The 13892-nt window shown below is 47.8% G+C and overlaps 1 protein-coding gene across 1 annotated transcript; it reads left to right on the forward strand.

Annotated features, from left to right (window-relative positions):
• Window positions 1-1481: 1481 nt before the first annotated feature.
• Window positions 1482-12586, forward strand: LOC132777324 (snaclec GPIB-binding protein subunit beta-like). Its single transcript, XM_060779677.2, has 5 exons — window positions 1482-1590; window positions 3437-3707; window positions 7046-7183; window positions 9285-9399; window positions 12329-12586. Exons 1-5 carry the CDS (start codon window positions 1502-1504, stop codon window positions 12394-12396), a joined length of 681 nt encoding a protein of 226 aa, XP_060635660.2. The 5' UTR covers window positions 1482-1501; the 3' UTR covers window positions 12397-12586.
• The last annotated feature ends 1306 nt before the right edge of the window (window positions 12587-13892 follow it).

The raw sequence follows: 13892 nt of genomic DNA on the forward strand, positions 1-13892 counted from the left end.
ACCTTCCCTCTCTCCTGAGGAATCTGTACAAGGACCAAGGAGCCACAGTCAGAACTGACCACGGAACAACAGATGGGTTCCAGGTTGGGAAAGGCGTACGGCAAGGCTGCATACTCTCACCCAACCTATTCAACTTGTATGCAGAACACATCATGCGAGGATGTGCGGGGCTTGATGAATGCAAGGCTGGGGTGAAAATGGCTGGAAGAAACATTAACAACCTTAGATATGCAGATGACACCACTCTGATGGCCGAAAGCGAGGAGGAACTGAGGAGCCTTCTAATCAAGGTGAAAGAAGAAAGCGCAAAAGCCGGGTTGCAGCTAAACATCAAGAAACCCAAGATTATGGCAACAAGAATGATTGACAACTGGAAAATAGAGGGAGAAAACGTGGAGGCCGTGACAGACTTTGTATTTCTAGGTGCAAAGATGAGTGCAGACGCAGACTGTGGCCAGGAAATCAGAAGACGCTTACTTCTTGGGAGGAGAGCAATGTCCAGACTCGATCAAAGAGTGAAGAGTAGAGACATCAGACTGGCAACCAAGATCCATTGCCTAGTCAAAGCCATGGTCTTCCCTGTAGTCACCTAAGGATGTGAGAGCTGGACCTTCTTAGGGAAGGCTGAGCGAAGGAAGAGAGATGCTTTTGAGCTGTGTTGTTGGAGGAAAGTGCTGAGAGTGCCTTGGACTGCGAGAAGATCCAACCAGTCCATCCTCCAGGAAAGAAAGCCCGACTGCTCACTGGAGGGAAGGAGACTAGAGACAAAGTTGAAGTCCTTTGGCCACATCATGGGGAGACAGCAAAGCCTGGAGAAGGGAATGATGCTGGGGAAAGTGGAAGGCAAAAGGAAGAGGGGCCGACCAAGGGCAAGATGGATGGATGGCATCCTTGAAGTGACTGGACTGACCTTGAAGGAGCTGGGCGTGGTGACTGCCGACAGGGAGCTCTGGCGTGGGCTGGTCCATGAGGTCACGAAGAGTCGGAGACGACTGAACGAATGAACAACAACACTTGGTCACAGAGGTTTTGTGTGCCAAGTTAGGTCCAGGTCCATCATTGGTGGGGTTCAGAGTGCTCTTTGATTGCAGGTGAACTATAAATCCCAGTACCTACAGCTCCCAAATATCAAGACCCCACCAGTATTCAAATTTGGGCATATTGGGTTTGCGTGCCAAGGTTGGTCCAGATCAAGGAACTTTCCCTCTCTGTCAAACCCAGGATTATGCCGAAAGTCTGCACTGGGTGCTCATCCTAAGGTCTGTCCTTCAACCATTTGTGAACCTTTGGGGTGTCTGAAGCCACCAGAAGCATCCCTTCCAGATGCCACCTACACCAATCGCAATATTTGGATGGAAGCCCACCAGCTTATGGGAAGTGCAACGCCCTCAGGTTCTGGCTCAAGTCCTATCAGAACGGAGTCAAGGGTAGGTCATGTGGCAAGGGTGTGTGTGTGTGTGTTGTTCTTGGCTCCCACTCCTCCAAGCCCTCCCCCTTCCTCATGTGCATAAATGCTCCACAGCATCAGCAGCATCTTCAGACCGTCCTCAAACTGAGCTGCACATCAGGCAAAGAGAACCAAGAAGAGAGGTGAGTCTTTGGCCTTCCCAATCTCTTCTGCAGGGCAGCAGATCGAGAATGAATGCAGATTGAAACCACTGCAATTCCTGTGGCTCAATGCGATGGGAGCCTGGGAGATGCAGTTCAGCCAGGGTTTCCCTTCTCTGCCGAAGAGCGCTGATTCATTTGCATGAATCGCTAGCATTGAGCCATTGCAGTTCAAAAGGAGTCAAGCTGCATTCATTCTACCACAGCGTTTCTCAATCTGGGGGTCGGGACCACTGGGGGTGTCATGAGGGGGTGTCAGAGGGGTCGCCGAAGACCATCAGGAAACACAGTATTTTCTGTTGGTCATGGGGGTTCTGTGTTCCAAGTTTGGTTCAATTCTATCATTGGTGGAGTTCAGAATGCTCTTTGATTGTAAGTCAACTATAAATCCCAGCAACAACAACTCCCAAATGTCAAGGTCTAATTTCCCCAAACTCCTCCAGTGTCCACATTTAGGCATATTGAGTATTCGTGCCAAGTTTGGTCTAGATCTATCATTGTTTGAGTTCACCGTGAGCTCTGGATGTAGGTGAACTACAACTCCAAAACTCAAGGTCAATGCCCACCAAACCCTTCCAGTATTTTCTGTTGGTTATGGGAGTTCTCTGTACCAAGTTTGGTTCAATTCTATCATTGGTGGAGTTCAGAATGCTCTTTGATTGTAGGTCAACTATAAATCCCAGCAACAACAACTCCCAAATGTCAAGGATTAATTTCCCCAAACTCCTCTAGTGTCCACATTTGGGCATATTGAGTATTCGTGCCAAGTTTGGTCTAGATCTATCATTGTTTGAGTTCACCGTGAGCTCTGGATGTAGGTGAACTACAACTCCAAAACTCAAGGTCAATGCCCACCAAACCCTTCCAGTATTTTCTGTTGATCATGGGAGTTCTGTGTGTCAAGTTTCATTCAATTCCATCATTAGCAGAGTTCAGAATGTTCTTTGATTGTAGGTGAACTATAAATCCCAGCAGCTACAACTCCCAAATGTCAAGGTCGTTTTCCCCCAAACTCCACCAGTGTCTACATTTGGATATATTGAGTTTTCATGCCAAGTTTGGTCTAGATCTATCATTGTTTGAGTTCACTGTGCCCTCTGGATGTAGGTGAGCTACAACTCCCAAACTCAAGGTCAATACCCACCAAACCCTTCCAGTATTTCCTGCTGGTCATTGGAGTTCTGTGTTCCAGGTCTGATTCAATTCTATCATTGGTGGAGTTCGGAATGCTCATTGATTGTAGGTGAACTATAAATCCCAGCAACTACAACTCCCAAATGACAAAATGAACCTCCCCCCAAACCCTACCAGTATTCAAATTTGGGTGTGAATAGGTTTTGCAGCTTACTTGAATAGATTTCAGGTCCAGCAAGTGTGGCTTTGTTGTTTATTCGTTCAGTCACTTCAGCCTCTTGGAGCCTTCCTGGACCATCCTACGCCAGAGCTCCCGGTCAGCCGTGGCCATCCCCAGCTCCTTCAAGGGCAAGCCACTCCCTTCAAGGATGCCATCCATCCATCTTGCCCTTGGTCGGCCCCTCTTCCTTCTTCCTTCCATCTTCCCAAGTATCATTGTCTTCTCCAAGGTTTCCTGTCTTCTCATGATGTGGCCAAAGGACTTCATCTTGGCCTCTAATGTCCTTCCCTCCAGTGAGCAGCCAGGCTTTCTTTCCTGGAAGATGGACAGGTTGGATCTTCTTGTGGTCCAAGGCACTCTCAGAACTTTCCTCCAGCACCACAGTTCAAAAGGTCTCTCATCCTTGTGTGTGGCTTCCAAGTGTGGCTGGGCAGAGGGAACTGTGCTCACAATGAGTATTCTCTGTCTTTTCAGGAGAACCGATCCAGCCATGGCTCCATCAATGCTCTGGTGCCTGTCTTTCTGCTTCCTAGCCTGCCTTGTGTCGGCCTCTCCAGTGGATGAGCATCCAACCAATGAAAGTCAGGTGGCCGAACAAGAGGACCACCACCACCACATGTTGAAAATGATCGATAATTTCAAACAGTATATGATGAACAAGAACAAATGCCCCCTGAAGTGGGTGCGCCATGGCTCCTCTTGCTACCGGTTCGTTGACTGTCCAAAGACCCATCGTGAAGCAGAGGTGAGTTGGTGGACCTTTTGGGCACGTCCCATGTTGAGCACGCTTTCAGAGAGAGCATCCAAAGAGTCCAGGGTAGCAGGTTGGAGGTGGAAAAGCCCCAAAGCAGAGCAAAAGACAGGGTAGAATGGGAGAGTTGGAAAATGCCCCTAGAGGTCACCCAGTCCAGCCCCCTTCTGACAGGCAGGGAGACACAATCAAAGCTCTCCTGACAGGTGGGCATCCAACTTCTGGTTCAAGACCTCCAGAGAAAGAGACTCCAAGGAAGTGACGTTTTCCACACTCAGACTGTTCTAAGTGTCAAGGAGTTCTTTCCCCAAAGTTTGAAATCATGGCTCCGTTGTGTCCTGGTCTCTCGAGCAGGAGAACACAAGCTTTCTTCCTCCTCCTCCTCCTCCTCCTCCTCCTCCTCCTCCTCCTCCTCCTCCTCCTCCTCCTCCTCCTCTTCCTCCGCCTCCTCCTCTTCCTTCTCCTTCTCCTCTTCGTTCTCCTCATCCCCCTCTTCTCATCCTCTTCCTTCTCCTTCTCCTTCTCATCCTCTTCCTTCTCCTCCTCCTCTTCCCCCTCCTCCTCCTCCTCCTCTTCCTTCTCCTCCTCCTCTTCCTTCTCCTTCTTCTCATCCTCTTCTTTCTCCTTCTCCTCCCTCCGCCTCTTCCTTCTCCTCCTCCTCCTCTCCTCCTCCTCCTTCTCATCCTCTTCCTTCTCCTTCTCCTCCTCCTCCTCCTCCTTCTTGTCCTCCTCCTCCTCCTTCTCATCCTCTTCCTTCTCCTCTTCCTTCTCCTCCTCCTCTTCCTCCTCCTCCTCTTCCTCCTCCTCCTCCTCTTCCTTCTCCTTCTCCTCTTCGTTCTCCTCATCCTCCTCTTCTCATTCTCTTCCTTCTCCTTCTCCTTCTCATCCTCTTCCTTCTCCTCCTCCTCTTCCCCCTCCTCCTCCTCCTCCTCTTCCTTCTCCTCCTCCTCTTCCTTCTCCTCCTTCTCATCCTCTTCTTTCTCCTTCTCCTCCCTCCTCCTCTTCCTTCTCCTCCTCCTCCTCCTCCTCCTCCTCTTCCTTCTCCTTCTCGTCCTCCTCCTCTTCCTTCTCGTCCTCCTCCTCCTCCTCCTCCTCCTCATCCTCTTCCTTCTCCTCTTCCTCCTCCTCCTCCTCTTCCTCCTCCTCCTCCTCCTCCTCTTCCTTCTCCTCCTCCTCTTCCTCCTCCTCCTCCTCCTCCTCATCAATGGACAGCCATCTACATATTAAAACATGGCTCTCGTGTCTCCTTCTCTCAGCCCACTCTGTCCATTCTGGCTTGACATGCCCATAGAGGTGGAGGGAGGAGGTCGCCAGTGGTCTAGGACGCTGAGGGCATGGACACCAACCAGTCAGTGCTGAGCATAGACCTCAACTGAATTGCCCAAAAGCTCATATGGAAATAAATGTATCCATTTGAATGGCATTACTAGATTCCCTTTCCCCTTTTTACATTGTAACAGGCTCTAGTAGATGCCTAATATTTAGGAGCAATCTCCTTTTCTGTAATTGGAAACCATTGCTCTGTGGTGTCCCAGTCTCCACAGCAGCAGCAAAGAGCCTTGGCCCCTCCTCAGTAGGATATCCTTTCCGACATACTCAAACCATGCAATCAGATCCCTTCTCAGCCTTCTTTTCTCCAAGCCAAACATCTCCAGCTTCCCAAGTGTCTTCTCAGAGGGGTCCATGGTTTCCAGACCTTGGACCATTTTGGTGTCCCTTCTCTGCAGCCCATCCATCGTGTCCATATTCTCCTTCTTAAATCGCTTTGCCCAGAACTGGACACAGGGTTGTTATTCCAGGTGAGATCTGACCAAAGCAGGAGAGAGTGGGACTATGTCTTCCCTTGATGTTGACACTAGACTCTTAGGGATTCGGCCCAGAACTGTGTTGGCTTCTTTAGCTGCCACATCACACTGTTGCCTCAAACTACAAGAAAGGAGATTCCATCTGAAAACGAGGAAGAACTTCCTGACTGTGAGAGCCGTTCAGCAGTGGAACTCTCTGCCCCAAAGGGTGGTGGAGGTTCCTTCTTTGGAAGCTTTTAAACAGAGGCTGGATGGCCATCTGTCAGGGGTGCTTTGAATGCAATATTCCTGCTTCTTGGCAGAATGGGGTTGGACTGGATGGCCCATGAGGTCTCTTCCAACTCTCTGATTCTATGATGCTATGATTCTATGTTCAGCTGGTGGTGCCTTAAGACTCCTAGATCCCTTTTCCATGGAGTGTGAAGAGAGAAGGAGACATCATATGGAGTCAGAGCCTCATTCCATTGAGCTCAGTGATGTCAACTTGGGGAGAGTTCTTTCATGATCATCAAGTTTGCAGATGGAACTCAATTGGGAGTGAGAGCCAATACTCCAGAAGAATTCAAAACAATCTTGACAGGTTAGAGAGATGATGGGCCAAAACTAACACCATGAAGTTCAACAGGGACAAATAAAAGAGACTCCACTTAGGCAGAGAAAAAGAAATGCAAATAGACGGAATGGGGAAGGAGGCCTGGCTCGAGAGCAGGATGTGGGGATAAGATCTTGGAGGCCTCATGGGGAGGAAGGGGAACATGAGGTAACAATGTCCTGTGGCAGCTAAAAAAGCCAATGGGATTTTGACCTCCATCAATAGGAGCCTAGTGTCTAGATCCAAGGAAGTCATGCTCCCCATGCTCTCTTCTGCCTTGGTCAGACCACACCAGGAATCACACTGTGTCCAATTCTGGGCACCACAATTGAAGGGAGGTGTTGACTCTAAGCTGTAATGTGTCTAGAGAAGGGCAACTCAAAGGATCCAGGGTCTGGAGAACAAGCCTTATGAGGAGCAGCTTCAAGAGCTGGGCATGTTTAGCCTCCAAAAAAGAAGCTGGAGAAGAGACAGGATGAGGGCCAGGGATCAAGAGTTGAGACTGGGGAAGTCTTAGGAAGGAGGGAGCAAGCTTGTTTTCTGCTGCCTGAAGACAAGGACAAGGAACAAAACTACAGCAAAGAAAGAAGATTCCACCTGAATGTGAGGAAGAACTTCCTAACTGGGAGAGAGAGATGTTCAACAGTGGAACTCTCTGCCCCAGAGGGAGTCTGGTGGAGGCTCCTTCTTTGGAGGCTTTGAAACAGATTCTGGATGGCCATCTGTCAGGGGTGCTTTGAATGAGATTGTCCTGCTTCTTGGCAGAATGGGGTTTGACTGGATGACCCATGAGGTCTCTTCCAACTCTAGGATTCTATGATTCTATTTATTCTTCTGACTTCTGTAGGCTTTCCTGGCTCATTTTGTTCATCTTCTTCCTTCCTTCCTTCCTTCCTTCCTTCCTTCCTTCCTTCCTTCCTTTCCCTGTTCCACAGGAGGAATGTCAGAGTTATGGTGAGAACAGCCATCTCGTGTCTATCCATGCAGACACTGAAGAGGTCTTCCTCATGGAAAGCATTGTGCCAGAGGGACAGAACGACAACATCTGGATCGGTGGCTCCAACATAAATAACGTGAGCTCTTGTCCTCCTATTCACCTTGTCACGTGGGTGCTGAGTTTTAGCATATTTATTTTCTATTTCAGGTGCATCTGTGCTGTAGAATTAATATAGTTTGACGCCGCTTTGAACTGCTGTGGCTGAATGCTAGGGATTTGTGGTTTTGCAAGGTCTTTCCCCTCCTTTTCCAACTGCCAGGATTCCATAGCATTGAGCCATAGCAATTAAATCAGTCTCAAGCCAAGGGAGGGAGGGAAGGAGTGAGGAAAGAGGGAAGGAAGGAAAGACAAAAGGGAAGGAAGGAAGGAAGGAGAAAGAGGGAGAGAGGGAAGGAGGAGGAAACAGCTACGAAAGAGGGAAGGAAGGAAAGACAAGATGGAAGGAAGAAAGGACAAAAGGGTGGAAGGGAATGGAGGGAGGGAGAAAGAGGGAAGAAGGAAAGACAAAAGGGAAGGAAGGAAGGAGAAAAAGGGAGAGAGAGAAGGAGGGAGGAAAGAGCGAGGAAAGAGGGAAGGAAGGAAAGACAAAAGGGAAGGAAGGAGGGACAAAAGGGTGGAAGGGAATGGAGGGAGGGAGAAAGAGGGAAGAAAAGATAAAAAGGAAGGAAGGAGAAAGAGTGAGAGAGGGAAGGAGGGAGGAAAGAGCGAGGAAAGAGGGAAGGAAAGACAAAAGGGAAGGAAGGAAGGAGAAAGAGGGAGAGAGGGAAGGAGGGAGGAAACAGCTAGGAAAGAGGGAAGGAAGGAAAGACAAAATGGAAGGAAGAAAGGACAAAAGGGTGGAAGGGAATGGAGGGAGAAAGAGGGAGGGAAGGAAAGATAAAAGGGAAGGAAGGAGAAAAAGGGAGAGAGGGAAGGAGGGAGGAAAGAGCGAGGAAAGAGGGAAGGAAAGACAAAAGGGTGGAAGGGAATGGAGGGAGGGAGGGAGAAAGAGGGAAGAAAAGATAAAAAGGAAGGAAGGAGAAAGAGGGAGAGAGGGAAGGAGGGAGGAAAGAGCGAGGAAAGAGAGAAGGAAGGAAGGACAAAAGGGTGGAAGGGAATGGAGGGAGGGAGAAAGAGGGAAGAAAAGATAAAAAGGAAGGAAGGAGAAAGAGGGAGAGAGGGAAGGAGGGAGGAAAGAGCGAGGAAAGAGAGAAGGAAGGAAGGACAAAATGGAATGAAGAAAGGACAAAAGGGTGGAAGGGAATGGAGGGAGGGAGAAAGAGGGAAGGAAGGAAAGATAAAAGGGAAGGAAGGAAGGAAGGAAGGAAGGAAAAAGAGGGAGAGAAGGAAGGAGAGAAGGACAAAAATGTGGAAGGAATAGAAGGGAGGGATGAAGAGGGAGGGAGGGAAGGAAGGAAGGATGAAAGGGTGGAAGGGAATGAGAAAGAGGAAGGGAAGCAGGAAGGAAAGAGAGAAGGAAAGAAGGATAGGATGGTGAGAAAGAGAAGGGATTGAGAAAAGAGCTCAAGGGAACACATCCAAGCCATTACTTAAATAGAAAATTGTCCATTCAAGTTTGACGTGTTTCTCCCATCTAAATGGACTCTCATACATTTTATGTGGGAAGGTTGACCATAGGAGTCACACCGGAGGCTACAGAGATTCCTAGAGTCCCTCCAAACCAGTGGTTCTCATCCTGTGGGTCTCCAGATGTTTTGGCCTTCAACTCCTAGAAATCCTAAGAACTGGTAAACTGGCTGGAATTTCTGGGAGTTGTAGGCCAAAACACATGGGGACCCACAGGTTGAGAACCACTGCTCTACACTGCAGAATGAATGCAGTTTGACAACACTTTAACTCTCATGATTCAATACTATGGAACCCTGGGATTTGTGGTTTGGTGAGGCACCAGCCCCATTTGGCAGAGAAGGCCGAAGAACTTGCAAAACCACAGCTCCCACAGTTTCATCACATTGAGCCATGGCACTTCAAGGGGTTTTTTAACTGTCTTCACTCTACAGTGCAGATGCAGCCCTAGAGAGGTGCTTCCTTGTGTTCAAACAAAGCAATGGAGGGGATGCTGTGTGATCTTTGCTCTCAACTTCCTCTGAGGACACACTGCTGAGTCCCCTTGGGAAGAAAAGGTGGGATAAAAACAATAAAGTATTATTATTATTATTATTATTTTCTATTCACAGTGTCAGGACTTTCATTGGTCTGACAATTCTCCAATGAATTATTATTCCTGGGGAGCTGCATCTCCAAGCAATTGTGATGGCACGAAGGCGTGCATTCAGATGTCCAAAGACACAAGTAAGAGACACTTTGCATTTTAAGGAAATCAGTCGAGAAAAGCTGAGGCCAGGAAGCTTTCCCAAAAAGCCTCCACTGCGTCACAGGCGCCTTTCCCCCGAGAGCACCAGAAAGGGAGCCTGTCCTTTGGCTCCTTATGCTTCTAGTTGGGACACTGTGCCTGGTGGTCACATATAGAATGATAGAACCCTAGAGTTGGAAGGGACCCCCAAAAAGCACCCAGTCCAATCCCTTTCTGAAAATCAGAAAGACACGATCCAAGCCCCCTGGACAGATGGCTATGCAGCCTCTGCTTAAGGACCTCCAGAGAAGGCATCTTCACCAGATCCCCGAGTCATCTATATTCCAAATGAAGTAAGAAGGGAACTCCAAAAGCCATTCAGTCCAACCCCCTTATGCCATTCACGAATACCCAATCTAAACCCCCTTGATAGATGGTCATCCAGCCTCTGCTGGCATAGCAGAAGGGGTTTGGATTAGATGGCCCGTGTGGTCTCTTCCAACTCTATGGTTTATGATTGTATTAGCTGTACCTGCCACGAATGACTGTGGCCAACCTTCCCTCCCTCGTTCTCTTCATTCTCTCCTTCCTTCCTTCCTTCCCTCCTTCCCTCCTTCCCTCCTTCCCTCCTTCCCTCCTTCCCTCCTTCCCTCCTTCCCTCCTTCCTTCCTTCCTTCCTTCCTTCCTTCCTTCCTTCCTTCCTTCCTTCCTTCCTTCCCTCCCTCCCTCCCTCCCTCCCTTCTTTCTTCCCTTCCCTTCCCTTCCCTTCCCTTCCCTTCCTCCTTCCCTTTTCTTTCCCTTCATCTTTCTCCCCTTTCTTCCTTCTCTACCTATTCTTGGACTGCAACTCCCAACAGTCCAACACAGGCCTGCCAAACTCCATCTGTGTTCATATTTGGGCATATGGAATATTCATGCCATGTTTGGTCCATATCCATCATTGTTTGAGTCCACAGTGCTCTCTGGATGTAGGTGAACTACAACTCCATATTCAAGGTCAATGCCCACCAAACCCTCCCAGTATTTTTTCCTGGTTGTGGGAGTTTTGTGTAGGAAGTTTGGTTCAATTGCATCGTTGGTGCAGTTCAGAATGCTCTTTGATTGTAGGTGAACTATAAATCCCAGCAACTACAACTCCCAAATGACAAAATCAATTTTTTTGGGGTGATGGTAACTCCTTGGGTTAGTAGGTGTCTTGTGGCCAAATGTGGCGGCAATTCCTCCAGTGGTTTTTGAGTTATGTTAACCCCACAAACTAACATTACGTAGTTATTTATATAGATACATATATATGAGATACAGTATACATAAAGATAAAAGTTAAATAGAAACTCATGAAGAACAGATACACTGTGGGTTCAAAGCATCTTCTGGAAAGGGTTTTTATAAATAGAGAAAAAAATCATATATTTATTTCTGAACCCTTGGTGAATTATCTTGAACTTTTTTTGCCGGGGGGGGGGGGGGAGGGTTACTGATAGACTTCAGGGGTTTATAGCTATTGCCGGTTCAAAGCATCAGTGTGGGTTCAAAGCATCTTCTGATCAACAAAAGTTTGCTCCAGGCACAGTCAGCCCATTGTATGCTAATCAAGGTGGTCAGTTGAAACATTCACACCTACTAGCTCCAGCAGACAAGAGCCCTTTGTCCCACCCTGGTCATTCCACAGATATATAAACCCTTTTCCCCTAGTTCCAACAGACCTCACTACCTCTGAGGATGCTTGCCATAGATGCAGGCGAAACGTCAGGAGAAAATGCCTCTAGAACATGGCCAAATAGCCCGAAGAAACCTACAACAACCCAGTGATTCCGCCCATGAAAGCCTTCGACAATACATCTTCTGATGCTTTGAACCCACACAAGTCTGGAAAGGGTCTCTATACATGGAGAAAAAAATCATATATTTATTTCTGAGCCCTTGGTGAACTATAAATCTTTTTTGGGGGGGGAGGGTTACTGTGTCTCAATAACAAAGCCAGTACTGTTCAATGTATTGTCGAAGGCTTTCATGGCTGGAATCACTCAGTTCTTGTGGGTTTTTTTGGGCTATATGGCCATGTTCTAGAGGCATTCTCTCCTGACGTTTCGCCTGCATCTATGGCAAGCATCCTCAGAGGTGAGGTCTGTTGGAACTGGGAAAAAAGGGTTTATATATCTGTGGAATGATCAGGGTGAGACAAAAGGCTTTTGTAAGTTGGGCTGGGTGTGGATCTTTCCACTGACCACCTTGATTAGCATACAATGGGCTGACTGTGCCTGGAGCAAACTCTTCTTGAAAGGTGATTAGATGTCCCTGCCTGTTTCCTCTCTGCTGTTTTTGCTGTTGCAATTTTAAAATTTTTTAATACTGGTAGCCAGATTTTGTTCATTTTCATGGTTTCTTCCTTTCTGTTGAAATTGTCCACATGCTTGTGGATTTCAGTGGCTTCTCTGTGTAGTCTGACATGGTGGTTGTTGGTGTGGTCCAGCATTTTTGTGTTCTCAAATAAAATGCTGAACAAAATCTGGCTACCAGTATTAAAAAACTCTAAAATTGCAACAGCAAAAACAGCAGAGAGGAAACAGACAGGGACATCTAACCTTTCAAGAAGAGTTTGCTCCAGGCACAGTCAGCCCATTGTATGCTAATCAAGGTGGTCAGTTGAAACATTCACACCTAGCTCCAGCAGACAAGAGTCCTTTGTCTCACCCTGGTCATTCCACAGATATATAAACCCTTTTTCCTAGTTCCAACAGACCTCACTTCCGCTGAGGATGCTTGCCATAGATGCAGGTGAAATGTCAGGAGAGAATGCCTCTAGAACATGGCCATATAGCCCGAAAAAACCCACAAGAACTGAGAAAGCCAGTACTGATTGGTCAAGATGATGAAAGAAGGCTGCCTGTCCTCCTTTGGACTCAAATCTTTTCTCCTTTTGCTTTGCAGGATTCAAGACCTGGGTTGCAGAGCCCTGTGACACCGCAAAGAACTTCATTTGCGAAAACCATTTCTGATGATACACAGAGTATCTGCTGCCAGCATTTCTGAATTCACGACAATTAAGGGCTTATAAAGCTTCCCAAAGCCTTTTGCTCAAAAGGCAACTCTGGGAATCCTCTCGCAGTCCCTCCAGCAGTGTCCCATCTAACCTACTTTCTACTCTTTTGGTGATTAATAAAACAGTTTGCAATTCATCCCATATAATGGCTTTGTATTTACTTTGGTCTTTGCCTAGAATCATAGAATCATAGAATCCAAGAGTTGGAAGAGACCTCCTGGGCCATCCAGTCCAACCCCATTCTGCCAAGAAGCAGGAATATTGCATTCAAATCACCCCTGACAGATGGCCATCCAGCCTCTGCTTAAAAGCTTCCAAAGAAGGAGACTCCACCACACTCCGCGGCAGAGAGTTCCACTGCTGTATGGCTCTCACAGTCAGGAAGTTCTTCCTCATGTTCAGATGGAATCTCCTCTCTTGTAGTTTGAAGCCATTGCTCCATTGCGTCCTAGTCTCCATGGAAGCAGAAAACAAGCTTGCTCCCTCCTCCTCCCTGTGGCTTCCTCTCACATATTTATACATGGCTATCATATCTCCTCTCAGCCTTCTCTTCTCCAGGCTAAACATGCCCAGTTCCCTAAGCCGCTCCTCATAGGGCTTGTTCTCCAGACCCTTGATCATTTGAGTCGCCCTCCTCTGGACACATTCCAGCTTGTCAATATCTCTCTTGAATTGTGGTGCCCAGAACTGGACACAATATTCCAGGTGTGGTCTAACCAAAGCAGAATAGAGCATGGGAGCATTACTTCCTTAGATCTAGACACTATGCTCCTATTGATGCAGGCCAACATCCCATTGGCTTTTTTTGCCGCCACATCACATTCCTGGCTCATGTTTAACTTGTTGTCCACGAGGACTCCAAGATCTTTTTCACACGTACTGCTCTCGAGCCAGGCATTGTCCCCCATTCTGTATCTTTGCATTTCATTTTTTCTGCCAAAGTGGAGCCTAGAGGAGGGAGGCAAGCTAGGGTGCAGCTGTCTACACTCCAGTGGTTCTCAACCTGGGGGTCAGGACCCTGGGGGGGGGGGGGAGTGTCATGAGGGGGTGTCAGAGGGGTCGCCAAAGACCATCAGAAAACACAGTATTTTCTTTTGGTCATGGGGGTTCTGTGTGAGAAGTTCGGCCCAATTCTATCGTTGGTGGGGTTCAGAATGCTCTTTGATTGTAGGTGAACTATAAATCCCAGCAACTACAACTTCCAAATGTCGAGGTCTATTTTCCCCAAACTCCACCAGTGTCCATATTTGAGCATATTGAGTATTCGTGCCAAGTTTGGTGCAGACACATCATTGTTTGAGTCCACAGTGCTCTCTTCTGGATGTAGGTGAACTGCAACTCCAAACTCAAGGTCAATGCCCACCAAACCCTCCCAGTATTTTCTCTTGATCGTGGGAGTTCTGAGTGCCACGTTTGGTTCAATTCCATTGTTGGTAGAGTTCGGAATGCTCT

This window comes from Anolis sagrei, chromosome 5 (assembly GCF_037176765.1).
Source record: "Anolis sagrei isolate rAnoSag1 chromosome 5, rAnoSag1.mat, whole genome shotgun sequence".
Classification (NCBI taxonomy): domain Eukaryota; kingdom Metazoa; phylum Chordata; class Lepidosauria; order Squamata; family Dactyloidae; genus Anolis; species Anolis sagrei.